The 25825-nt window shown below is 36.5% G+C and overlaps 3 protein-coding genes across 3 annotated transcripts; 2 read left to right on the top strand and 1 right to left on the bottom strand.

The window, feature by feature from the left end:
- Positions 1 to 9587: 9587 nt before the first annotated feature.
- EAF02_000622 (uncharacterized protein) lies at positions 9588 to 10013 on the top strand (the record flags this gene model as incomplete). The annotated part of the gene is made up of 1 exon (XM_038896670.1): positions 9588 to 10013. One exon carries the CDS (start codon positions 9588 to 9590, stop codon positions 10011 to 10013), a length of 426 nt encoding a protein of 141 aa, XP_038763529.1.
- Positions 10014 to 17498: 7485 nt separating this feature from the next.
- On the bottom strand, positions 17499 to 22354 carry EAF02_000621 (uncharacterized protein; the record flags this gene model as incomplete). Its single annotated transcript, XM_038896669.1, has 4 exons — positions 17499 to 18634; positions 18691 to 20157; positions 20214 to 21147; positions 21215 to 22354. The coding sequence occupies 4 exons, from the start codon at positions 22352 to 22354 to the stop codon at positions 17499 to 17501; spliced, it is 4677 nt and encodes a 1558-aa protein (XP_038763528.1).
- Positions 22355 to 23340: 986 nt separating this feature from the next.
- On the top strand, positions 23341 to 24203 carry EAF02_000620 (uncharacterized protein; the record flags this gene model as incomplete). The annotated part of the gene is made up of 3 exons (XM_038896668.1): positions 23341 to 23380; positions 23541 to 23589; positions 23645 to 24203. 3 exons carry the CDS (start codon positions 23341 to 23343, stop codon positions 24201 to 24203), a joined length of 648 nt encoding a protein of 215 aa, XP_038763527.1.
- Between the last annotated feature and the right edge of the window lie 1622 nt (positions 24204 to 25825).

Genomic DNA, 25825 nt, shown 5'->3' with positions numbered 1-25825 from the left:
CTATTCTGTATAAAAGCTTTGCTAGATATTCCTTCAAAAGTCTAATCTGTATATCTACCTGCTTACCCCGAAGGGTTAAAGAATAAGGATATAGCTGTGATCTTTCTAAAAGCTTGTTTAGCTTACACCTATTGGAAATATGAAATGTTCTAGATATTGATCGAACAAATCAATAATATTTTAAATAAAAAGAAGAAGGTATTCGACCCCAAAAACCTATTATCCGAATTCCGAAATTGGAAAGATGTTTTTCTCCCCAAAGAATGTAGAGAAGCTATTCTTTTATTAATTATATAATTATAAGATTTGTTTCAAAAAAGGAATTGTTCCTTTTTTCAATACCTTATACTTTATATTTCATTTCGAATTAAAAGCTCTGAAAAAATAGCTGAAAGAGAATCTTAAAAAAGGGTTTATCCGACTAAGCTCTTCCCCTATCATTTCCCCTATTTTGTTTATTAAGAAAACTGATAGAGACCTCCAATTTTGTATAGATTACCATACTCTAAACAATCTTTCGATTAAAAATCAATATCCCTTACTATTAACAAAGAAATCTCTAAACAATTTAAAGGGAATAAAGTATTTCAATAAGATTGATATCATCTCTGCCTTCAATAATATAAGAATAAAAGAAGAATAGGAGTATCTGACTATATTCTATATCCGATTTGGATTGTTTGAATCCCTGGTTATACTATTTGGACTAACAGAAATACCCACAACCTTTCAGAAGTTTATCAACGATTCCCTACAAGGATATTTGGATATATTTTGTATCGCTTATCTGGATAATATTCTGATATACAGCTAAACCCAAAAGGAACACATTTGTTATATCTAGAAGGTTCTGCAAACACTACAGAAAGCCGGTTTGTTCACTAAATTCGAAAAGTATGAATTCCTGAAATCCGAAACCAAGTTTCTAGACCTTATTATAGAAAGAAATGATATTCAAATGAATCTAAAGAAAATCAGAATTATTATAGATTGGAAATCGCCTGTTATTGTAATTAATATTCAAGTGTTTATCGGGTTTGCAAACTTCTATTGACGATTTATTAGAGATTTCTCAAAGATTATTAGTTCAATAATAGATCTAACCAGAAAGAATATTTTGTTTCTATAAAGCCTTGTTTATCAAAAAGCGTTCAACTAATTGAAGCGAGTATTCATTGAAGCCCCTATTCTGACTTTCTTCGATTAGGAAAAGGAAATCATTTTAGAAATTGATACCTTTGATTATATATCTGCCAAAATACTTTCCCAATATAATAATGAGGGAATATTAAGACTTATTATATTTTTCTTTAAAAAATATTCGATAGTTGAATATAATTACAAGATTTACAATAAAGAACTGTTAGCTATCATTTACTATTTCGAAAAGTAGCACTTGGAATTGGAAGATATTGTTTTTCTAATTCAAATTATCACCGATTACCGAAATCTGGAGTATTTTATTATTACAAAGTTACTAAACCATTGTTAAACCTACTAATCCGAATTTCTATTTCGATTTAATTTCCGAATTACTTATCGCTTTGGAAAACTAAATGCTAAACCCGATGCACTAATCAGAAGATTAAAAGATCTCTTTAAGGAAGAGATGAATGCTTTTTACACCAAAGTTGTACTATTCTGAAACAAGAGAACCTGGATTCCGATTTGTTTCCTACTGTTGTTATTCTAATCGAATTCAAGATTGCTAAGAAAATACACTTTGCTGTAATTACCTGTAGCCAGAGAAATCCTAACCCTATTAACACTATCGATTATTTAGATTTCGATAATACTATAACTTTATTAGAAAATGGCAAAGTTATAGAGCCTGCAATTCCATTTACTATATTCATACCCGACCTCGCAATATGACTAGAAAACTTAGAAACCCTTTTAAATCTTTCTACCAATCTACTTACCCTGTTCCATGAAGGCTACTAAGCCGATCCTGTACCCGAATCTATTTTGAAATCCCTATGAGAGGGATTCCCGAAATACCCGAAAATTACTTTTGCTGAATATATCGAAAACAACAATCTACTATATTATCAAGGGAAACTATATATTCCCGATTACAATCTTCTGAAAACCTACCTGCTCTGCTTGTATCACAAATCGCCTGTTGCTGGTCACCTGTATTGTATCTGAATCTTCGAATTACTGTTCCGAAATTACTACTAGCCTGGATACTACGATTATGTTATATAATGAATCCATAACTATCATAATTGCTACTGCACTGCCCTGAATCGTAGAAGCCAGGAGGGAATTCTCTGACTACTCCTAATCCTATAAAGAGCTTGGTAAAATATTTCGATAGATTTTATTATACATCTATCCGAAAATATCGGTTTCGATACTATTATAATAATAATCGACTGATTGACAAAAATAAAACATTTCTTGTTCTATTATAATACCTGCAACTTCAAAGAGATTACCCACCTATTCCGGAAAAATATTTGAAAGCTTTATAGTTTATCCCTATCCATTATATCTAATTGTAGAGCTCAATTTGTTTTTGAATTCTGGAAACATATCTGTAAGTATTTGAGTATAACCGCTAAGCTCTTGATCACTTATTATCTCGAAACTGATAAACAAATCGAAAGGGCTAATGCGATACTAGAGCAGTATCTCTAATTGTATGTAGTATATCTATAGGATGATTGAGTAGAATGATTTTTACTTGCCGAATTCTCTATTAATAATATCTAATCCGAAAGTACCCGGATAATCCTGTTTTTCTCGAACTATAAATTCCACCTCTACCTAAGCTTCGAGTCTGCACTATCCCAGAATAATCATTTTGTTATACAAAATACTGAAGAATTTATTACTAAAATGGAAACTATCTCCTCGCATTTATAGATTGAACTGACTACTAGTCAAACTCGATATTCAAAGAATATCAACACCCATCATTCCCTTACCTATAGATACCTATCCAGCAATCTAGTTTAACTAAATACCAGAAATATCAAGATTCTATACTTACAAAAAAAGCTTGATTGAAAAAACCTCGGGTTCTTCAAAATCTTGAATCCAATAAGTCCCTATACCTATAAACTGAAGCTCTCAGTCTCAATAAAGATTTATCCTATTTTCCATATCAATCTACTATATTCTGCATACAATAATCCTATTCCTAAACAATATAATCCGTTACTACCCTCTATAGAAGTAAACGGCCTCAAGTGTTTTGAGATTGCCGAAATCCTGAACTCCTGTTGGGAAAGAAGAAATTGTGGAGAACCTTGCCTGAAATACATTATCCGTTGAATCGGCTATGATACACCGATCGAAGAACCTATGAACTACCTGGAAGACATACAAAAACTGATCCGCAATTTCCATTGTAGATATTCTGATAAACCCAATCCCGCTTGATCGGGCCCCGCCTGTCTGTAGATTGTAAACCGTGACGTGCCGCCTTAACGGAGCTCGACCCTTAGGAGGAGGGTAATGTTATGGTGTAAGTTCACATAATATATTAATCCTATTGGAAAGGATCGAAAGGAGTATTCATATTGGAGCGTAAGTGAGCTAGGGCCCGATCAGGCTAGCTTGTTGTGAAAATTCCGTATATCTTTAACTCAAAAGATTCTGTATTGTAGCTCTTTAAATTATATCTTAATCCTCAATCTGAACCTATTACTCGAATCAGTATAACTTTGCCAGATTAGGGTAAAGTTATTAGAACCCTATCCTGCCCGCCTGCCCCTGTGATAGATTGTGGATTGATTGTTTTGAGCAGGGGGTATTGTTATGGCGCCAACTACATGATTTATAATTGTCTTTGTGCTTTAAGCACAGAATACTAGTGTGCCCTACTTCCTATAAGTAGAGCTTCACTCTTCCATAGCTCTTCTATTCTTATAGTACAATATAAGTCTTTACCCGTACCATGACAAGTATTATAATTGAAATTATTTCCTAAAGATAGAATATTGTTTAGCTTGAAGATTCCTGTATAACTAGTAGAAATGCAAGAAGGATATTGGATGTGAAACTGAATAGATAGATTCGAATTACCCAATGAGCGGAGAGTGTTTTTAGAGGTAGTTGACAAATCAGTGTTATTAGATAGCTTTCTAAAAGATATCTCTTTAATTATTCTATAATAATTGTATTCTCGAAGCGTAACTTCAAATTCGTCGATCTCTATAAGCTTTTTAGTTAGGTTCTTAGTAGTATAATATTCTTTGATATAGAGATCAATAGCTTGTTGGAGGAAATCAGATATTTTTTTTTCTAGATTACAAAAAAGAGTTCTTCAATTGGTAATTTCTGTTTGTATATTTAATAATCTAAATCTGTAATACTATATTAGAAAGTTTCCTTGTTGAATGTTATTAGATATAATCTAGTATTTGTACTCAATTCATGCATGATCGGTTTTAGTCAGGTTTTTGTAAATGGCTGCAAGCTGATCGATTAATTGCTATCCTATTAAGTAGGGAACTTAAATATACAATAAGAATATATATTCTTATACTTCTCCTTCTATTTGATTTATTATATAAAATTATCATTATGCTTTCGAGATAAACGAATTTTCATAAAATTCGAATCGCTTAATAATCAATAGTTACCAGAAGCTTGCTTTCGGCTTTACACCATCTTTGAATTTAAATAAAAGATTAATGGACTTTAGAATGTACAAATGCTCTACTGCAATAATAAATAAACGAGAATGGGGTGTTTAATAAATTTATGGGTTGCTTGATAGAACAACCGGATTTGAGAAAGGTTTGCTATTAATACTCGAAAAGGATTATTGCAAAAACTGATTTCGCAAATAGGGGTTTTTTTTGTTCTTTCTTTTTCCGGTAATAGAAGATACTTTTTTAATAGAATCAACTAGAATATTAAGAGTTCGAATTCTGCGATTCACAAGAGAATCTGTATAATATTATTATTAGTATTTTAAAGATTGAGATAAATAAGCAATATTAAGACTATACTATAACAATTCATCTTTGAGTTTTACAATTTCATTTCACAAATCCTCAAAGTCTTTAAAGATTAATACTTATTCTTTCTATCGTAGGTCATGAGCTAGTATATGAGTATCAAGCAGCGATCAGAAATATCACCGGCATAAAACAAATGGAAATCTGTATGTGCATCGATAGCACATCGGTGATATGGGGAATGAGAGGCACAGCCTCTATCACATCGCAGTGGGCTTTCCTCAAATGTCACAAACTGATGCAAACGCACTCGATCCAGATCAAATGGTCGCCAGGCCACACAGGGATCGAAGGGAATGAGCGTGCGGATGCACTCGCTGATAAAGGGACAAGAAAATCAGCCTCAGGGCATGCGAATCGACCTACAGCAAGCGGTATCCGCTCTATAGCAAAAACTGCTATGGAATCGGCAGCACAGGCGTGGTGGATCAAACAGAAACCAATGCTCTCCAAACAGTACCAGAAATGGAATCCAAGGAGCACAAACAAATGCCCTAATGAACTAGAACTCTCACGAGCTACTCTCCACCGCATGCTAGCGATCCGCTCAGCACACGGCGATTTCGAAAGCTATCACCGACGATTTAAACACGAGGAAGCAACGATCCATTGCTCATGTGGCGCATACAAATCCCCCGAGCACATCGTGCACTGCCGCAAAGTCCTTGCGACCTACGAAACCTGGCCCCCAGATATCAGGCCCAAATACCCACCCCGCAACCGGGCGGCTCAAGAACGACTACTGAAACAGCTAATGCACACACCAGCCAAGTTCGCTGAATTTATTGCTATAACAGACTTCTACAGGAGCATATGCCCTAGAACGCTACCAGAAGAATAGGAAGAGGAAATGGAAATGGATTGACCGATCCAGGTAAACACAAATACAGAATAGGAGGCGATCGATATAGCAAGGCTATAAAGAACAAAATCGATATATGCAATACTCTGCGCTGCACTAGAATACATACAAAAGCTACCCTTACAGGATAAAGCAGCTCTCAATCAAAACATTATATAAAAGATCGGAAAGCGCGCACGGAGGCGCTCAGAGGATCGGAGACAAAAGCGCAAGCGCGCTAGCTATCGCTTGGGAGGCTACTGAGGGTATTGAGACCTCATTTTTAGGAGAGGGGGGATCATGTAAATTAGAGATTATCCAGCAGTTAGCCCAACCGTAATGCCCCCTGGGAGGCTCGCCTATACGGCCCGGTTGAAAATTACTAATAATAATAATAATAATAATAGTATATGAGTATATAGTATATAAGAGGGAATAGACTAATATTAGTCTATTATGGGAAGCTGGCTCGTATTAACAACTAAATAGCTATGAAACACGTGATTTTCATGAAACAGTATATGATTGTTGGAAATCACATGTGTAGCACGTGTGTGGCACGTGCATACCACTATAAAACTCCTTCTTCGGACTTTCCGGATATATAGATCTGATATATATATTTCAATATATTACTTCTTATGTGTAACTTGCTATCTATTTCTGATAGGTTATGAGTGTTGCGTTATTATAAGCTTCATTTTATATCTTTGTATTCCTTGAGTTTCGAGTTCTCATTCCTTTATAGCTATCTTTATTCTTGATATTATGGCAAGCAAGACTATTGTCGATATAGTTCAAACAAAATAGGGAACACTAGTTACTTTTAATAGTTATAATTGGATAGACTTTTATAAAGCTATTCGAATTGTTATGATAGCAGTATTTATACTATTCCTGTGCATGGGGAGAAGTATAAGATTAGTGAGCGGTCGAACTGATATTGCTGAATAGAATAGAAAAGTAGGAATTGTATTCTTTATTATCAATTCCTGTATTATTTTTATGTATTGTTTTCAATTTAGTATATAATCGATGCAGAAGATATTATAGGAATTTGGGCGAAACTTTTAATGTTTAATAATAATGCGAATCTTCAATATATTTAGAATTTTTGGTAATAGTTTATTCGTGAGCAATTCGATTTTAAAATAGAAACGATTCAATTCTTCTTTAATCGACTCTTTGATTATCAATATAAATTATCTGTAATAATACAATTTTTATTCGAAATAGAGGTCTATTTTTATCTTTTGAGTGTATTATTAAATATAGCAATCTGGCAAATATAGCGAAACTTTATTATATTATCAAATATGAATATACGAGATATATTATATGCTTTACAACAAACTAAGAGAATTCTTGAGATATAATAAGTTATTCAATAATAATTAATATTATACAAGGAAATATAAAAGGAAGAGGTAATAAGAGAGCTTGAGAAAGAAGCGGAAAAGGATATAAAGAATATTATGGGAATAGAAGAAAATATACACTTGAGAAAAACAATAATACTTTATCAAATTCTAGTAAAACTATCAAGACTAAATCTTATACTTACAAATTCTATAAGAAAAAAGAATACTAACAAGATACTTATTGGGAATATAATAAAGTCAGAGAAGTCTGATATTCAAATAAAAATATTGAGAATAATGGTTTTGTGTAAATAGCTATAACAGACGAATATACTGGTTCCCTATATTCTAATATTGCAATGCATATCAAAGTCTAAAATAATATATGGATTCTTGATTCGGGAGCCTTTCATTATTTCACTAGTTTTATTGAAAATCTCTCTAATATTGTATAATGAGATATTCTATAAAAAGTCAAAATTGTGAACAATGTATATTCTATAAATATTATATATAGAACAGCTATCATTGGAAACTCTATATTGAAAGATATCTGGTATATTAAGGATTTTCGGAATAATCAATTCATTTTAATTGAAACACTTATCGAAATAGATCGAAAAGTTATCTTCGAAGGAGGTTCAGCATTATACTGGAAAAATGGTTAACTAGAAATAGCTATAAGATATATCAATGATAATTATATTGTTCGATAACTATTTATTCAATAAGTATATATAATGAATACAGATTTAGAAACAGAAAAGATTGATGCGAATAACAACAAAGCTGAGATTATATATTGATGCTTAGGTTATTTTAATTATAATTAGATGGATAAATTAAAGAAAGCTTCAAATGAGTTGTATTATATTAAAAGAAAGAAAAGTGCTGATTGAAAAGCTTGCAAGTTTTGTTTTGTAGGGAAAGTGAATGAGTATTTTAATAAACATATAGTTATTTGTATATCTACAAAATTACGATGTTTGTATATAGATCTATTAGGGATTCAAGAACCTTCTAAAATAGAAACAGATACTTTATTACAATTATTAATAATACAACAAAAGAAACTTGGCTTAAATTCACAAAAGATAAATCTGCAGAGATTGTTGTATTCATACTGATGGATTTTATCAATTAGATTGAAAAAGAGTTTAATTGCAAAATTACTATCATTAGAACAAATAATAGGAAAACTGAATTTGGGATAATCTTTTAAATAGAGATTGAAAAGAGAGGATTGATATTCAAACTCTTATTCCCTGAAAAGCATTCTATAAATGGAATAGCTGAAAAGAAGATTCAAGATATTAGTATTATAGCGAAATCGCTATTGAGCAAATCAAGCATCAAGCCTAGTATATGGGAACTCACTGTTAAACATGCTGTGTATCTGAAGAACAGATTACTTATCAAAGCACTACCTTTTGGAAAGGCAGGGATATTCTCTACAACAATAATACCATACAAAACTATATACAACAGACAGCCCGACTTTAAGAAACTTAGGATATTTGATTATAAAACATAAACCAGGAACCCCTAGTAATCAAACCTGATAATTAAGAAATTTGAGTTTAAAGTACTCAAAGGAAAGTATATTATAATTGGAATAGATAGAAATAATATTTATCACCTTCTCAATCTTCATATCAAATTATTATTAGAATAGTAGATGCTGACTTCAATAAATATAAATACCCATTTAAAGAACTCAAAAAAGAAAGTATTCCAAACCGCTTAAAACAAAAAGGAAAAGGAAACCTTATTTACATAATAAGCAAAAGGCTATGAAAAGAAGGATACAATTAACAATACAAAAATATATACAAGAAAATATATATATCAATAAGCAAAAGGAAGCTTAAATCCAAAATAAGTAAGAAGAAACTCGAATTTATTCTTTGCGAATATTATAATAATGATAATTATAGAGAATTGAATATTTAGTATAAAATATACAAGTATCTTTATTTTCAAAACAAAGAGTACAAATAATTATAGAGATTCCAAAAGCTAGATCTATTCCAATAGTTGCTTTAGTTGTGACGATCCTGTCATATTAGTGGATCGGCTAGGTCCTCACGTGATCCACAATCCTGTATATTACCACTTCCTTCCGAAGAGCTCTTCTAGCTCTTCACCTTAGTATTCTAAATGATGCAATCGTCACATTATACTAAGGTCATATAAATTTTTTAAGCTCTTGATCGCTCCTGCGAAGCTTCCTATCGCTAGCCCGCTCGCCGAATGCCTACTGCCTTCCACGCCCGCTCCCCCGATACGACCATTCGTACGACCTCCGATCAAGACCTCTCCCTAGCTCCGCTCCTGCGGACCTCACCCACCGACGAGCTGATACCTCACTATCACATCATTTAGAGTCTCCTTGCTCTATCGACAATGGATCCGAAGATCCTGAACCTAGCACGCAAACTGCAGGAACTGATCGATTCGAAGCATCAATACGCTCGCACGATCGATGCCGCAACGAAGCAGCTTATTCAGTTGATCTGCCAGGCCAATCCGCGTTCCATTAACGCTTCCGCCGCTCCATCGGCATCACCGACAAGAGACGCATTTCAAGCGGATCTCCTCTCTTTCGCTCATTTTATTTTTCAACAACTCTCGAAACCTCCTCCTATTGATTTCGAAGCCTCTCTCGCAAAAGCGATGAAACCGCAAAACGCGTACTTCCGCAAAGCGATCGACGACGCTACGAATTATATTATAGGCAATATTGGAACTAGTATTGGAACTATGGACCAGATATTAGTGGTAGTAGAGAATATAGATCATAATATAGTTGGATTGGAGAACCGTATTTAGAATACTATTAGTACGCTCGAGGGCGAGCTTTTCAGAAGGGGGGGGTAGTGTGACGATCCTGTCATATTAGTGGATCGGCTAGGTCCTCACGTGATCCACAATCCTGTATATTACCACTTCCTTCCGAAGAGCTCTTCTAGCTCTTCACCTTAGTATTCTAAATGATGCAATCGTCACATTAGTCTGAGATATTCTAAATGAAAGTTATAAGAAATAGTTGAAAAAGATTTTAATGATTAGATTGTTCAGTATATAGTTGTACTGTATACTGCCTTTACACACTCTAAAGATCTTTTAGTTAATAACTATAATTCAATACTTAAGGAATCAATAAAGCTTGAAAATACTATACAAAAAAACATTTAAATATAAATAGAAACAATCAAAAATGAATTATAGAGTTTTAAGGATAATAGTATCTTCGAAATCATAAATAGAGCTATACCTATAAACCGAAAGCTATTAAATAATAGATATGTTCTAAGAAATAAACTAAATTGCTTTGACAAATTGATTAGGAGAAAAACAAAACTAGTAATCAAAAGATATCTTCAAGAATATAGAATAAACTATCAAGAGATTTTGCTAGTGTAATAAGGTACTCGATATTGTGCATTTTATTAGTAAAAGCTGTAATAAAAGATCTAGAGATTAATAATATAGATATTGATATTACTTTTTTAAATAATAAACTAATAAATATAGAAATCCTTATAGAAATACTAGAATTTTCCAAAGAAATCTTTTCTAAAATCAAATTTAAAAGTAAACTAAATTTTAAATTGAAAAAATTACTTTATAGCCTAAAACAAGTATTAAGAGTTTGGTGAACTATAATTTGAAAATTCTTTAAAGAAATTAGATTTAAAAAATCGATAGCAGATCTGAATCTTTTTATAGGAAAGAGAATATATATCCTATTATATATAGATGATCTATTGATAATAGAAAATCACATTAATATAAATTCAATAAAAAAGATAATCGGAAGTCAATAGAAATATAAAGACTTAAGCGAAACTAATATATTTCTAAGTATTCAAATAAAACAATATTAACAAAATCGATTACTTAAGATATATTAATCGAATTATATAAAAAGATCTTACAAAGATTTAGGATCGATCTCACCAATATAAAAGATTTGCTCTTACCTTTTGATATAACTATACAAGATATAAACGAAAATGAACTTTTTTGTCAAAACAATATAATTGTCACGGGGTGACACTAAGCCCTTTCTGTCCTGTCCTGTCCTGCTATATATATAAGAGTAAGATAGAACTTCTAGTTCTACCTCCTAGTCTTTTGAGCATTTAGCTCAGCAATAAAGCTTCTGAATACTCCTAGAGATGATCCCGTGACATTAGATAGAACTACTTTTGGTTATAAGTGGAGCTGTGTGGGGGGGCCCACTTATAGCTTACAAGCCTTCATTAATTTGGGGGCTAGCATATATAGATCCTATCTGCCTGTTTGAATACCTAAAGCATTAGAATCCAGAATCCTGAAATCTCCTAATAGGTGATAGTATAGAGACCATACCTTAAGAAGGGGGGTGGTGTTACGAGATGACACTAAGCCCTTTCTGTCCTGTCCTATCCTGCTATATATATAAGAGTAAGATAGAACTTCCAGTTCTACCTCCTAGTCTTTTGGGCATTTAGCTCAGTGGTAAAGCTTCTGAATACTCCCAGAAGTGATCCCGTGACAATAATATTATATCTTCAGATTCTTACTCATATTATGTATATACTAGGGGAAAGTTATTTAATACTTGCGAAACACTTACTTCAATATTTTGTTGGTATATATTTAGTGGGTACAGTCTATTCAAATCAACTAAATATACTTATATACAAATATCGAGCTTATACAGATTCGACTTAGGAATCTGCAGTCAATAAGAAATCTGTTCAAGGAATAGTTCTTATTAGATATAGAAAAGCTATAGTATAGTTTTTAACGAAACAAAAATCGATATCTCTCTGTATAATGGAAGCTGAGATTATAATAGCAAAAAAAGGTACAAAAGAATTAGTTTGGATAGAAAAACTAGTGAAAGATTTAGGAAAACACTTTAAGGAAAAGCCCTTTATCCCAACTTTATACTACGATAATGAATTTATTGCTATAACAGACTTCTACAGGAGCATATGCCCTAGAACGCTACCAGAAGAATAGGAAGAGGAAATGAAAATGGATCGACCGATCCGGGTGAACACAAATACAGAATAGGAGGCGACCGATATAGCAAGGCTATAAAGAACAAAATCGATATATGCAATACACTGCGCTGCACTAGAATACATACAAAAGCTACCCTTACAGGATAAAGCAGCTTTCAATCAAAACATTATATAAAAGATCGGAAAGCGCGCACGGAGGCGCTCAGAGGATCGGAGACAAAAGCGCAAGCGCGCTAGCTATCGCTTGGGAGGCTACTGAGGGTATTGAGACCCCACTCTTAGGAGAGGGGGATCATGTAAATTAGAGATTATCCCGCAGTTAGCCCAACCGTAATGCCCCCTGGGAGGTTCGCCTATACGGCCCGGTTGAAAATTACTAATAATAATAATAATAATTTATACTACGATAATGTTAATGGAATTGATTGAATGCAAAAGAATAAGTTCCATAGTAAAGCAAAGCATATCGATATTCGATGATACTATATTCGAAAAGATTTTTGACGCTGAGGCGATCGGCGCGTGGCGGAGACTAGAACGCCTCCTAAGCATTATTGATTGTCCCTACCAGGAACGAATATGATTATATATTGATAGCATCTTAATAATCTAAGGAATACAAGGAAGTGCTATTGTCTCTTCTCAATAAGTATATCACAAGTATTATCAAGTGATACAACACTATAATATTATAATCAAGTAGTTCCCTAAGCATATTGAGATTGAGGGCAACGAGGTAACCGATCGTTTTACTGATTAGGGTACAACTAGATTACTTGACCCTAGTCTATCCTGCCTTTCTATAATCAACAGTTCTCACTCTATCCTATATATTAAATATTGGTATTCCGAAAGTAGATAATAAAAAAAAAAAAGAGATTTGATCTTTGAAATATATAATATATAGAAATTGATATATAATATCTCGGAATTGGGAAGCTTCAAGCTTCCTTGCAGGGTATTACACAGACTCATAATAATGCGAACCGGATACAGTGACTTTGTAACCTATTATATCAAATTCAATTACAAAAATAGTATGAACATCTATATATACAGGATTAAGAAAAGCCTACTATACTTCTTTTAATATTCAATTAATAATCATATATATAATAACTGACCACTTACATTAAATCGACTTCAATCCGAATGGAATATAATAGCATATATCAATCGTATTTTGTAAATATAATATAGCTTTATTAACCTTCTTATTAGATTCAGATTCTATATTAGGATATACTCAAACTATATAAAACTATACAAATTCCAATCTGCTTCAATACCCCGAAAATAAGCTTTCCATCTCAATCAACCTAAAACCCATACCGATTAGCTATAAATACTCCAAGCATTCTCCTGATCAACAGTAATCGATCTGATCATTCGCTAATATCCGGATAATATACAAAACAAGGCTTTCTAAAACAGGATTACAAATCCTTAGATAAAACAGCCACAGATTGTTATAAGTAATACTAAACAGGGGAACATCAAAGGCAATAAGTTTTTGATTAGCTAATATTACATTATTATAAGCGGCTGAAACGCTAGCAGTCTGTAGGCCTGCTTCTTAGTATATCTAGAATACCCCTAGGGAGGTCAGATATTAGATGTTAATCATTATAAATAAAAAAATAAATATATTCGAAAAGACATGGTTGATACTAAAAAACTACATGTCATATGAATTCCAGAAACTGAATAGATAGCCAATATTCTTACAAAACAGCTTATATACTCTGGCTTTATAATTTATAGAAAGGTCTAGGATTGGATCTGGAATGCTAAACACGAATACGTCAAAGAGAGTCAATAGTTGCATTTGGTCAAATTAGTCACCTTGGTCGATTTGGTTGATTTAACTCAAATTGATCAAATTGATAAAAATCACCAAATACACCTATTTCAACAATTTCATCAGGTTCATCAGATTCACTATATTCACCAGATCTATCGAATTTATCAAAAATTATCCAAATTGGTCGAATTGATCAATTTATTATGAATTGACCAAATTGACCAAATTAACCATTTTAAGAAAACCATGTGGGGTAATAGATAAGCTGGAGGTTTGTTCACATGAGATTGGATTTGGATTGTTTACTATACTAAAAAGGTAACCCTATAATCCGAAGATAATAAATCTGAAGCAATCTGTTGATATATATACGAAGAGGATTTTACAAAAACAGATTGATATTCGAACTGCTAGATGGATTGGATCCGATCTGATATGGGTAGGGAAAATAGAATTCAGATAAGAGTATTCTTGTATTGCAATACGATATTAAATTATAGGGCTATCGAACTCTACTAAAGATATAGACATTACAGGCAATTCTGGAATATTGGCATTATCGTAGGAGTTAATGAGGCTCTTCACAAATATGTATATATAGAGAGTTTATGTGATTTAGATAGTAGATTCCTATTATAGAGGGGATATTGGAAATCACATGTATAATACGTATATAGCACGTGCACACCACTATAAAACTCCTTCTTCGGACTTTCCGGATATATAGATCTGATATACATATTTCAATATATCACTCCTTATGCGTAACTTGCTGTCTATTTCTGATAATGATATTCTTATTTTCTTTTTCTATATTCGAGGGGAAAAGGCCTTATTTTATGCTTTTTCCTACTAATCTAGCTTTCCACTTTCGTTTATTTCTCGTAGATCTCTTCCTAATCCGGCCATTCCATCAAATAAAGCTTTTCTTTCTTATTCCTTATTCGATTTCGCTAGTACTATGTCGATCTTACTACGAATGGATTGAAAGAACTAATAAAGAGCTAATAAAGAATTGATTTTCAGGCCGTTCTAGGCTAAGAGCTCTCTTAAGCGACGATCATGTGATCTTGTGATTCGCTCTTAGTATACTATATGAATATAGAAACTATATATATATATATAAAGATATATTATTATATTATTTTTTATATAAAAACAATAAAACTGTTGGCCAATTATCTCATTATAAACAAGCCTCTTCAAACTTAACAGATATACAGAAGTTTGAGATTAGCTAAGATCCCAATATTCTTCAACTTATTCAAAAGCGTGAAGAGTCTGTTCGGAACATCAAAGCACGTGGTTACCCCACTATTAAAGCAGCTGCGAAAACGAGATGGTATGAAAAACATCAAGGAATACAAGCTGAAATCAACAATTGGGTACAAGCTCGAGGAGCAAGCTATTATTGCTAGATTGCTCTTTGAACCACTTACGGGCTTAATGAAAGATCAGATTATTTAAAAACGAATCAAGCTTATCCAAATCTTGATCCAACTTTGCAAACACCAAGAATCCCCTTATTAATATCGAGCAGCAAGATCCAAAGGATAGTTTCGAAAATATATCACTAACTCCCAAATTTCATTAAAAGATATACATTCTGATTTTACAATAACATCTCTAATTTTTAATATAACTACAAAATCTCATAAGCTTTTCAAAATCCCTATATTATTTTCTATCTTCTACAAATAAAATAATAATAAAGTAAGATTAAAAAAACAAAAATACAAATACCTTTATATTGATAATCTTAATTAGCATATTAAAACTCAACATTTTGAATCTTATACTATTGATAAAGGATTTCACTATTCTCATTAAGGATATTGAGTATTTTTAGATAATACTATATATTTTCTTAATTATACAGCACATCAATATGGATTGTCTCTTTGACGTGGTATGATGTAAACTAATGTTTATGTTTTCGTTATCAAAATTGATATTCACTATATTCGAAGTACTAAAGTGCCCGCTCATCAAATCATTAATCTTGTGGTTTGGGCGTAGTCATGTAGTGATTGTGGCTCTTGGATCAAGTTTGACAGATATAAGTGTCAGTTCTCGGTATCAAGTTAGATGAATGAGGTAAATGAGTCGAGAATTGTGATATAGAGTGGTGTTATTAATGAGTTCGATATGAAAATAAGGCGGGTGGATAGGGTTGAATAAGTAGATAACAAGTGAGCAAGGGATGATGATTTCACGCTTTGGATCTTCCACAAGCTCCTGCGTTCTACATTTTCATTCCACTGTTACCCAACCTTTTATCTCAGGAGTCGCTGCGGTCTCTCTTTATGATGGTTACGCAGCGAATTGGAAATCCATCCGTTGGTCTGCTAACGACGTAAACACCAAATTCCTACTACTACCACGCAAGAATTATACTCTCGATGATGGACCTATCCAACCCAGAACGTTTGTCGGTACCTCTGAAGCAATTACCAAGTAGCCTATCAGGGTTATTTTTATTAATAAGTTTATTCAAAAGTATCAAGACCATGGTTTTATTTACGCAAAGCTTACCTCTCCAGCATCTCTTAATACCTCCTCCTCTTCGGCGTCTCTCAATACCTCCTCTCCATCCGTCCCTTATGGTGGCTGATATAGAAATATCGATGAATAAAAGGCTAGGAAGATCCCGTTTGAGCAATACTTTTTGGAATAGGAATGGTCTATTCCTTTCCAAACTTACTGGAACTCTATGATGTATATGGCTTGGTTTGAGACCTTTCATCAAAACATTTCAGCTCCCTCTTTACTTGAGTACACAGACTTTCCATTTGAACGGGACTCAAGATGGGAGGGCGATGGAGAGTGGGAGGGTGTTAGTCATGTATTTCACTTTCGTTACAACTAATTTGTACGAGATCATATACATAATTACAAAATCATCGAGGGTAAGCATTCAAGGATAAACTTAGCACCTTTTACAAACCTCAAAACCTTATCTCGATATCCATTCTAGAAAGCCTGACGCATGAGATAGCTTGAGAGGTGCTAATTTGATCTATGCAACTCATGATTTGTGCAATCTTATCGAAAGAGGATCTCTCGGGGACGGCCCCAAATATTAAATGGTAGTTCGGGACCGAAATTTTGACATCCCCTATCGGCATTACGAATTTACGGCGGTAGTCCTCCTATTATATAACATATTGCGATTCAGCTTTTTTGGCACATCAATTTCAAACTTTACCCAAGAGTTTACTCGTTTCGATTTTAATTCGTCCAAAAACTCATATCTGTTTGAATATTGGGCTCAATTAGAACATACAATATAAAGCCAAAAATATTTCATTTTACAACTTAGGTGAGCCAATGAATGACAAATTTGAATAAACTCAACACAAAACTATATTTTCCCGCTGCCTAAGTAGACAAGGATACTACGAAGAGGAACTGCCAAGGCAGTATTTTGTAACAGTTCGTTTATTCGAGTTTTGAGTATGCCATGCATGGCAGAGGTTTGACTTTACCGTCTCAAGAATGTCCCCCAACCTGGAGGATAGTGACCTCCCGACTCTTTTTGTCTATCAGAAACGAGATTCTATCACCTTGAGAGGTCCTGATCTCGTACTGTGGCGGTTTCGACCCTCTGAATTTCGTAAAGTTCATATCACCTGCTCGATCGGCGGCCTGTCTAGGAGAAAGTCTCTCCTCCCGGACCAACCTACGAAAATCGACAAATTTTTCGGACGCTGGACCATTTTTGCCTCCCACATTTGGCAAATCCTTTGCTTGAATCCACGTCCAGGGCTCTCTATTTTCAATCTCCTTGATTCTACCCTTCATTTCCATTAGACCTTTGTTGAAAAGTTTCTTTTCTGCAGCACTCATTTTGTTCCATGAATCGAATTTGCTAAATTGATCCGCTTGTAATTTGAATCTTTTGAAGGAGTGTACCGTGCCAATCTTGCTAGGCATAACTGGTTTACCGCCTGCCGCGCGTAGCTTCTCTGCACCAGCGAGCAGCTGTTCGAGCGTCTCACTAACTGACTTGAAAACCTTATTTGCACCCCGAGATAGACCCCTGCTGACCATATTTCCTATACCGCCGAAACTAAAATCGCTACCAACGCTCTGCAAATCAGGGATTCTCCCTGCGGCAACGTCGTATACAGCACCAGTTCCAACATCAGATGCAACAGCAACAGCCAGATCCACGCCGACTTCGATTGCCACCGAGGCACCGTCCGTGAGAATACCTGCTAGAACACTCAGTGCAAACCCGACTATAACTTGGGCCAGATTTCGCCAGGTGATCTGGATACCAAATATGCTAAAGTGACCTGAAGGGTCGATGCGGTTGATTGGATCACCATAACAATAGGCGTAGGAATTTATATCGCCGGAAGTGAATGGACTCCAAGAGTCTGGACTATGGAAGCGCATCAGGACGGGATTATACACGCGATATCCGTTTCCGAGATGATACCAGCCAGTAACGGGGTCTCGCCACTGTCCGTTCCAACCGATAGCAGACTGGGCGTTGCTGAAACCGTATGGTGTATAGACTTGGTTATAGATTTGAGAGGGCTCACTTGTGTCCAGCCAGGCGAGAACAGATTGGTGATTGTCGGAAGTCCAGAGCTGGGTGGATGTCTCGTTACTCTCTCCTGGAGTATTTGACCCCAGTGTTGGTCTCCGCTAGATACATAGCTAATATTAGCACCGCCGCTCGTAGCAGCAACTAGTATCTCTCCTCGGTAATGTAGATGATAATCTGGTTTGCCAGGTACTTTCTGAGTAAGCAATCTGCCATGAGAGTCGTAGTAGTACTGACACAAGATCGTCTGGTCTTCGTTGCGTACAGCTTTCAAGGTACCAGAAGTGTCATACTCCAGAGTCTGGCCCTGTTCATCCTGGGTCAAACATCCATTGTCATCATACTCAAGCTTAACCTGTGGTTTCTCATCAGGGTGCGTGTTTGAAATAAGAATGAGTTGGCAGGGGTCGTTATCAGAGTATGTGTAGCGAGCAATGTTCTGACTGTCATCTTGGAAGTGGGTAGTGACCTGCTTCAGACCACCAACTTCCGTGAATGTGTACTCCTGATGGAGCACTTTACGTCCATGTTCATCAATTGGAAGTTCGGTTCCTTGAACTTCATAGTCAAACAATCGGCCCATATTGTCATACTGGAAGTTTTCTTGTCGGATCGTGTTTCCACTACCGTCTTTCAATTCACGGATTTGGACTCTATTTTCCGTATCATATTTCACCTGGCTTAAGACATAAAGCACAGTCGGGCCTTGGAAGACTGTACGCTTGGTCTCACGCCCAAAATCATCGTAATCCAAGACTGTCATTAGACTCGTATCCTTCTTGTTATCATGTACGATACTTTGTGCAAGGCGGTTCGCGTCGTCGTATTTGAGTGTGACTGTTATTGGTCCTTGTGATAGCTGTTTAAGCCTTCCATAATCATCATAATCTAGTACTTGGTCTTGGCCGTGAACGTCGGTATAGTCCTGGAGTTTACCATTCATGGAGTAAGAATACTTAGCCGAAAGCTGCATCTCCATTCCTTGACCAATAGTTATGCTTTCGGACTTCAACAAGCCCGATGGCAGATAATCCAACTCCTCTGTACAGTATGGATTCGTGCTCTCCCGTACTTCAGCTGTTTTCGGGTCGTACTGATAACTGCACGGATTATCACTGGTTGCCAAATCCTTCAGAGCATAGTTCAAAGCTTTCTCATAGTCCAAATGAAGCTTATCGTTCTTAGGAGTCGTGATATCGCTAGGCTGAGGCGAGCTACCTTCATAGGACAGAAGAGTTTGACGATTAGCTATTTGCCGACTTTTTGCACGGCTTAGCCCGTCGAAAGGCTGTTGGCCAAGAAAAATACCTGATACCTGGATAGATTCAGGGAGAGGATCAGTAGTATGAGCTGCGTACTGGGTATTTACGAAACGATTATCCTGCCAGGTTGTATGGCTCACACGATTGAAGCAATCGTAGGTGTACTGGCTGGTATTGTCAAGACTGTCTTTCTCTTGAATTGTTCTCCCTAGACCATCATTGGTGTAGGTAACATTGCTATACATGCTACCATTTGCATTAAAAAGTGCTGTCTGGATAAGATAATCTTGAGACTCGAAGGAGGCCTTCTTTTGCCCTGAGCCTTGATTCCCTCCGTGTAAGTCTGCTCAATTGGATCTGTCACTGCCAAAGTAATAACGCCATTACTATCAGTCACCTTGCACATATATCCCCAGTCATCATATTCATAGTCATGACTGGCGGACTGTTTCTTGGGCCCGTCCGAAGCCCTTAACCAGTCGATATCCGTCATTCTAATGCATTGTCCAAGTGCGTTGTAACTTTGCTCCTGTACAGTGCGGAACGTTCCTGTGTAGGCATCAAGCTTCCATTCTCCGTCATCGTCTTGCCTCTCTACTTGGCAAACTCTCTGCAAACCGTCGGTGGTAGATCGGGTCTTCACTCCCTTGGCATCAGTTACAGTGAGACTGCAACCTGCTGTATCGCCCAAAAAGGCATATTCATGAATCTCTGTTGCTTCATATACAGTGCCTGGAGAAGTTGTAGTATTGATTTGTCGACCAATCTGATCGTATGTAAATTGAGTCTCAATGCCGGCTTCATCTACATGGCTCATAATTCGTCCTTCAGCCATAGAAAAAATGGTTTTGTTTTTCACTTGGAAATTATCGAAGCTCTGAAGCTGCGTTGTCTCACTAAATCGATCGGCTTCGTACTGGTAGGTCCAGGATTGTACCATGGGACTTTTATCATACAACATTGACGTCTGCTGCTTATAACGGCCATGGTCTCTTTCATCTAGCTGGCTAACATATGTCCTGTCAATACTGCAGTTACATGGGCCGTTATCCGCGAAAGATTGAGACTGTTGGAGTAGAACAAAGGAGGGGTTTGGCGCACCCTGAGCTGTAGGAAGCTCTCTATAGGTGTGGCGTGTAGTCCGCACAGGAGCCTGGCCAGGCTTCTTGGGAGGGGTGATAGTTTGCTCTTTTAAATAGCGTTGAAAACCATGAGGGTCAGCAGGACATTTACTGGTCTCCCCATTTGGCAGATAATAAGCACGCGTTGTCTTGACGCCATCTATCTGAGTGTCCGAAGTAGGGTTGCCCCATTCGTCAAACTCATGAGAAGTTATCTCATCCCGAAACAACGATGGGTTGGCCAAATCACAGTATGTTGTTTTAAACGCTTTTTGGTAGTTGGAACTGTGGTGGCTGATGCACTAATGCAACATTTGGTTTGACATAGTATTCAACAGTTTGCGTAATCTGCTTTCCATTTAGGTCTCGCTTAGTCTCAACGATTAAGTGAAATTTGTTGTAGGTATATTTGGTCTTTTGACCACCATCGACGGATACAGTAGCAGTGTATGTGTAGTTGTCTCTCACGCGGTAGAGATTGTCCTCGCCATATTTCCAATGATCAACGGCTCCGTACCCGAGGAAGTTGTTAGTGCCGTAGTCGTAGAGCATTTTGATAGCAGGCTGTTGGTTTCCAGGCTTGATGATGTGCTGTCTGACAACTGGAATGGACTCATAGGGGCCTCCTGGTGGCACTTTAAACCCAGATGAATTATATGTGACCTCTTCCACCAATCCCAATGGACTGCGGATGTTGGACAGACAAATGAGCGGCCCATAAGCAATGTAAGCAAACTTCCATTTTGCACCATCTGTCAAAGGCAGCCAAAACTCCTGTAGCTGACCTCCTCTGATTACTGCAGTGAAGGTAGAGGGGCTTGGAGCCCCTGGAGAATGAACAATCTCCACGTGCGGATCTCGATAGTTGATCTGTAGCAAAATCTCGTCGCCATCTTGTACTTTGCTCAGTCTTGGTTGGCCATTAATTGGAATCCAGACAAGAGTCAATGCGCGCCCATTGGCTGCGTAAATTTTGACAGGGACATTCGTGTTATAGACGTTGTGAGCGTTGGAAAGAAGTTCAATTTTTCCGTCCTTGTGGATAATCTCGAAATCGGAACCTTTCTGCTGAAACTTGAAGCTTTTCAGCTTTTGGTCCTCGACAAGTAGACCTCCACTGTTGGAGACCTGGTAGTGTTCTCCAGTAGAGAGTATAAGGCTACGTGGTGCAATGTGCTGGTACTGAGAAAGATTCAATGACCAACCCTTGCCGAAGCCAATGTTTGCAGTGTTCAAGGGGCTAAACCGAAGAGATAGCTTGAATGGTGCACAGTTACGGGCTTTGGCCGGGGCCTCATACAAGGCGATGGAGGAGGTATATTGTCCGGTTCGAGCATCAACACCTTCTTGGACAAAGCTTCCAAAGTTGACTCCCTGTGAGTACAGTGTGTTTTCGCTGCTTGGCATTGTTTACCGCTTTTAATATAATCGAGGTTTGGAAAAGTGTGTGTTTCAATATCGATTTTAGTAGAGCAATGTTTTCATTCTTGAGGTAGACTTTAAAGTAATGCTGGGTGTGACTTTAATTCTTAGTAGTTAATTCAGCTGAAGATAATGCACACGTTGAGAAGAGCAAAATCTCAATTTACCTCATTCGAACTTCACGACATCACGGACACATAGCACAGCTATACACAATCAGTGGCATTGGCATCCTGGTGAGATGACATTTCGTTATTTTCATCTCTCCCATTGGCAACGATAAGCCTCCAACCACCCTAATATTTTTTTACTGGCTTAAAGATCAATGCGAGACCAGTCTAATACTACAATTTTAGCTCCAAAAGTTTTTAGTACGCCTCAAAGTGTATGGAAACTATTTTGTGGAGCATGAATTCGAGCAGGCAGTACCAAGATTTTCCTCACTTATATCAAGTTAACTAAACGGCTTGTCTTTTTAAATTTTTCAATCACCTTACGAGTATGTTTCATATCGGCGGCGCCATTTGCGCCTTCCGACGCCTCTAAAAGTTACACCTCTACTTTAAAGTCATCCATTTAGCGTCAGTCAGCCGCTAGATCTGTATTTTGACATTTAGCTAGATCCCTGACGCCGCATCGCAGTTTAAAAAATAAAGCCTCAAATTCATCAAATATCGAGATATCGTGCAGATCATTGAGGAGTGGCTGGCTGACAGTATTAAAGTTTTCGTTAGCTCGCTTACACTACAGAACATTACCTGAACTACTAGCTCTTTTACATCCATAAAATGCCATGCATTTAACTTTTTCTGGGATGGTTTTGCATCTGGTTCCTCCAAAATTTCGTATTTATGCGGAGTGCTATGGAGATTTCCATCCCCAACGCAAGGGCCTAGTCAATCTGTGCATTTTAGAAATCAAGTAATACAAATTTGCCATTTGTCGGGTGCTTGTGTAGTGTATCACTTCACATGGTGGAGCAGAAAGATGATCAATTTTCTGATTCTCTCGGTAGATCCGTGATGCTACACCGGCATATGTAGCTAGTAGATATTGCATCAATATCTCCATACTTCGTTACATCCCGCTACACCATGACATAGTAACCAACCTACAAATGACTGTATCTTCCATCAAATCTTGCCCCATCATACATATATACTTGAACCAGATCCTTCTTTGGAATTGAAGCAAAATTCTTTCAAGACAAAAACCAACCAGTAACTCTCCCTTTACTTGCAAGCTGAGAGAAGTAGAAATTACTGACTCCTACAGCTCAGTACAAAACCCACATTATACCATGCATTTTTCGAGAATTTCCAGCGTTTTAGCTCTTGCCTCGACTGTACTAGCAGGTCAATGCTACAACCATGCTGAGGGCGCCCACAAAGTAAAGTGCGTTCACAAAGACGAGTTATCAAAATTTGCCGACGACTACTGTCATGAGAACTGGAACAAGCTTGTTGGAGACTGGATCGACTATAACGATCGAAGCGGAAACACCGCCAACATTGGCAAGGTTGCTAATTTCGGTTCCAAACAAGCCTGTGTTGTTGCCTTTTCTCAAGTTGTGGAAAGTTGCTACAATGGCTGGGATGGCGGTCAGTGGGTCGCTGATGGAACTTTGTTGAACATCAACTTCTGCAAGTGGTCGGCGGAACCTAAGAGAGTTCGATATGATGCATTGAACGCTAGACCTGAGGCTCCAAGAGTTAGATATCAAGGACCAAGAGAAGCTAAAAGAGTTGCATGGGATGGACTCAGAGGCGATCATGAACATACAGCCAAGAGAGTTGGATACCAGGGACTGAGACTTCAATCTAATGATTTGTAGGGAGAATAGGTCGTACAACTTGTCTTCCTTCTTATTCTTCTATGTCCTTCGATGGAGTGATGGAAGTTGCGATGCAGAAATAGTGGCATTTTTGTATTTTGCTTTGGTAGATTGCCCGCGATGGACTTTGAGGTAACTCCTCACCAAGCTCCATAAGAGTCTATCAGCCAGAGGGGAGGTTTATGGTCACAATGGAGGTTCAGTTGTATGCCTATTTGAGTATCAAGATTCTTGAATCGATATCATTCATTTGATTTGAACATCAGCTTTGTAAGAAGTGAATTTATATTGTTTGTGAACTTCATTAAATTTTTTGTTGACCGTATTTATAATCACATCTGATCATCACTCTAACTTATGACGATGGAAATCTTATGATCCCAGAGCCCCTAGAAGCGTAGAGTATCAAAGAATCCGAAATGCAATTCCGACTATCATGTGGATGATCAAGAGACATTCAACTACTATCATTCTTAGGGACTATGGACGTGCTTTGCTATAAGACATTCCTATTAACTTTGACCTCTTGCCTCGATAAAAATGATTCTAAAATAAAGAAGATGGAAAAAATCGGAATTCCATTTTCGACGAGTGTTGATCCAAGTGAAAGCGAGTATAGGCAGGACAGGAACATCATGAGGACGGAAATTTCCATGCACTAAATGTATACTTTCGTATACATTCTTCGAGCAATAACTTGTCTTCCATTACACCAAAAATGATGTGGTGATCGACATAACGGGAGACAAGTCCACCAAAGCACGATTTCCTAATGGGAATACGAGATAATACCACGCACTATCATCTCGCTTCTTGGGAATACATATCTTCCCGGTACCAGCTGAAATAAAATTCAATGCAACGTTACTTCGTAGAGATCTCGATGTTTGTTTCACAACACATCATTCTTAAGCAAAGTATACTCCGCATTTCACAGCATCATTATTCTCGGGGTGAAGTATTCACTGACATAATGCTGACACAATATGAGGAAAAGCTTTCGAAATATAGTAAGAGATAGTATAGAGTAGGCTACTGATTTAGTAATGTGTACCACAGTCCATCTGTAGATCGATGTCATACAAAGTAGGTTTATAATTAGCGCGATGTCCCGTCAGGCTTACCGAGTGCGGTGGAAGCTAACGATCATGTAATATTGTACGTATATCGAGAGAATTAAACTCGCTCCATGTGGGCAGAAAAATGGCACACCCAAAAGGTACTCCCTTTTCAAAGTTATTCACAAAATCAATTCAGGAATATTTCGAATTGAAAATTAAACACAATCTTTTAGAAATAATCAATTTAACGTACATGTAAAATTTATCGTATCTGGTCCATTATTCATAATATTATACAGTATTAAAGTACAAGTGTCTTTGATAGGTTTTTGGTTTTGAGTGGTTAGGCGTGTGGGTTTTCCCCATCCACATGGAGACTCGGTAGTCTAACTTTGATCTTGGTGACATATCAGGTGTGATGTGGTTGTAGGCCAACGTGAATGGCGTAGCTGATGGGAGACAATGCGACAGGTATCGGCACTGCAAGGGGCTGTTATGTAGTTAGCTGAACCATTTTTGTGGGGTACATAGACTAACTATGCATATGCATAGATGATCACG

The sequence above is a fragment of the Botrytis sinoallii genome (genome assembly GCF_014898435.1).
Source record: "Botrytis sinoallii strain Bc 23 chromosome Unknown BSIN_001, whole genome shotgun sequence".
In the NCBI taxonomy this organism is placed as follows: domain Eukaryota; kingdom Fungi; phylum Ascomycota; class Leotiomycetes; order Helotiales; family Sclerotiniaceae; genus Botrytis; species Botrytis sinoallii.
This window is presented reverse-complemented; position numbering and strand designations above follow the sequence as displayed.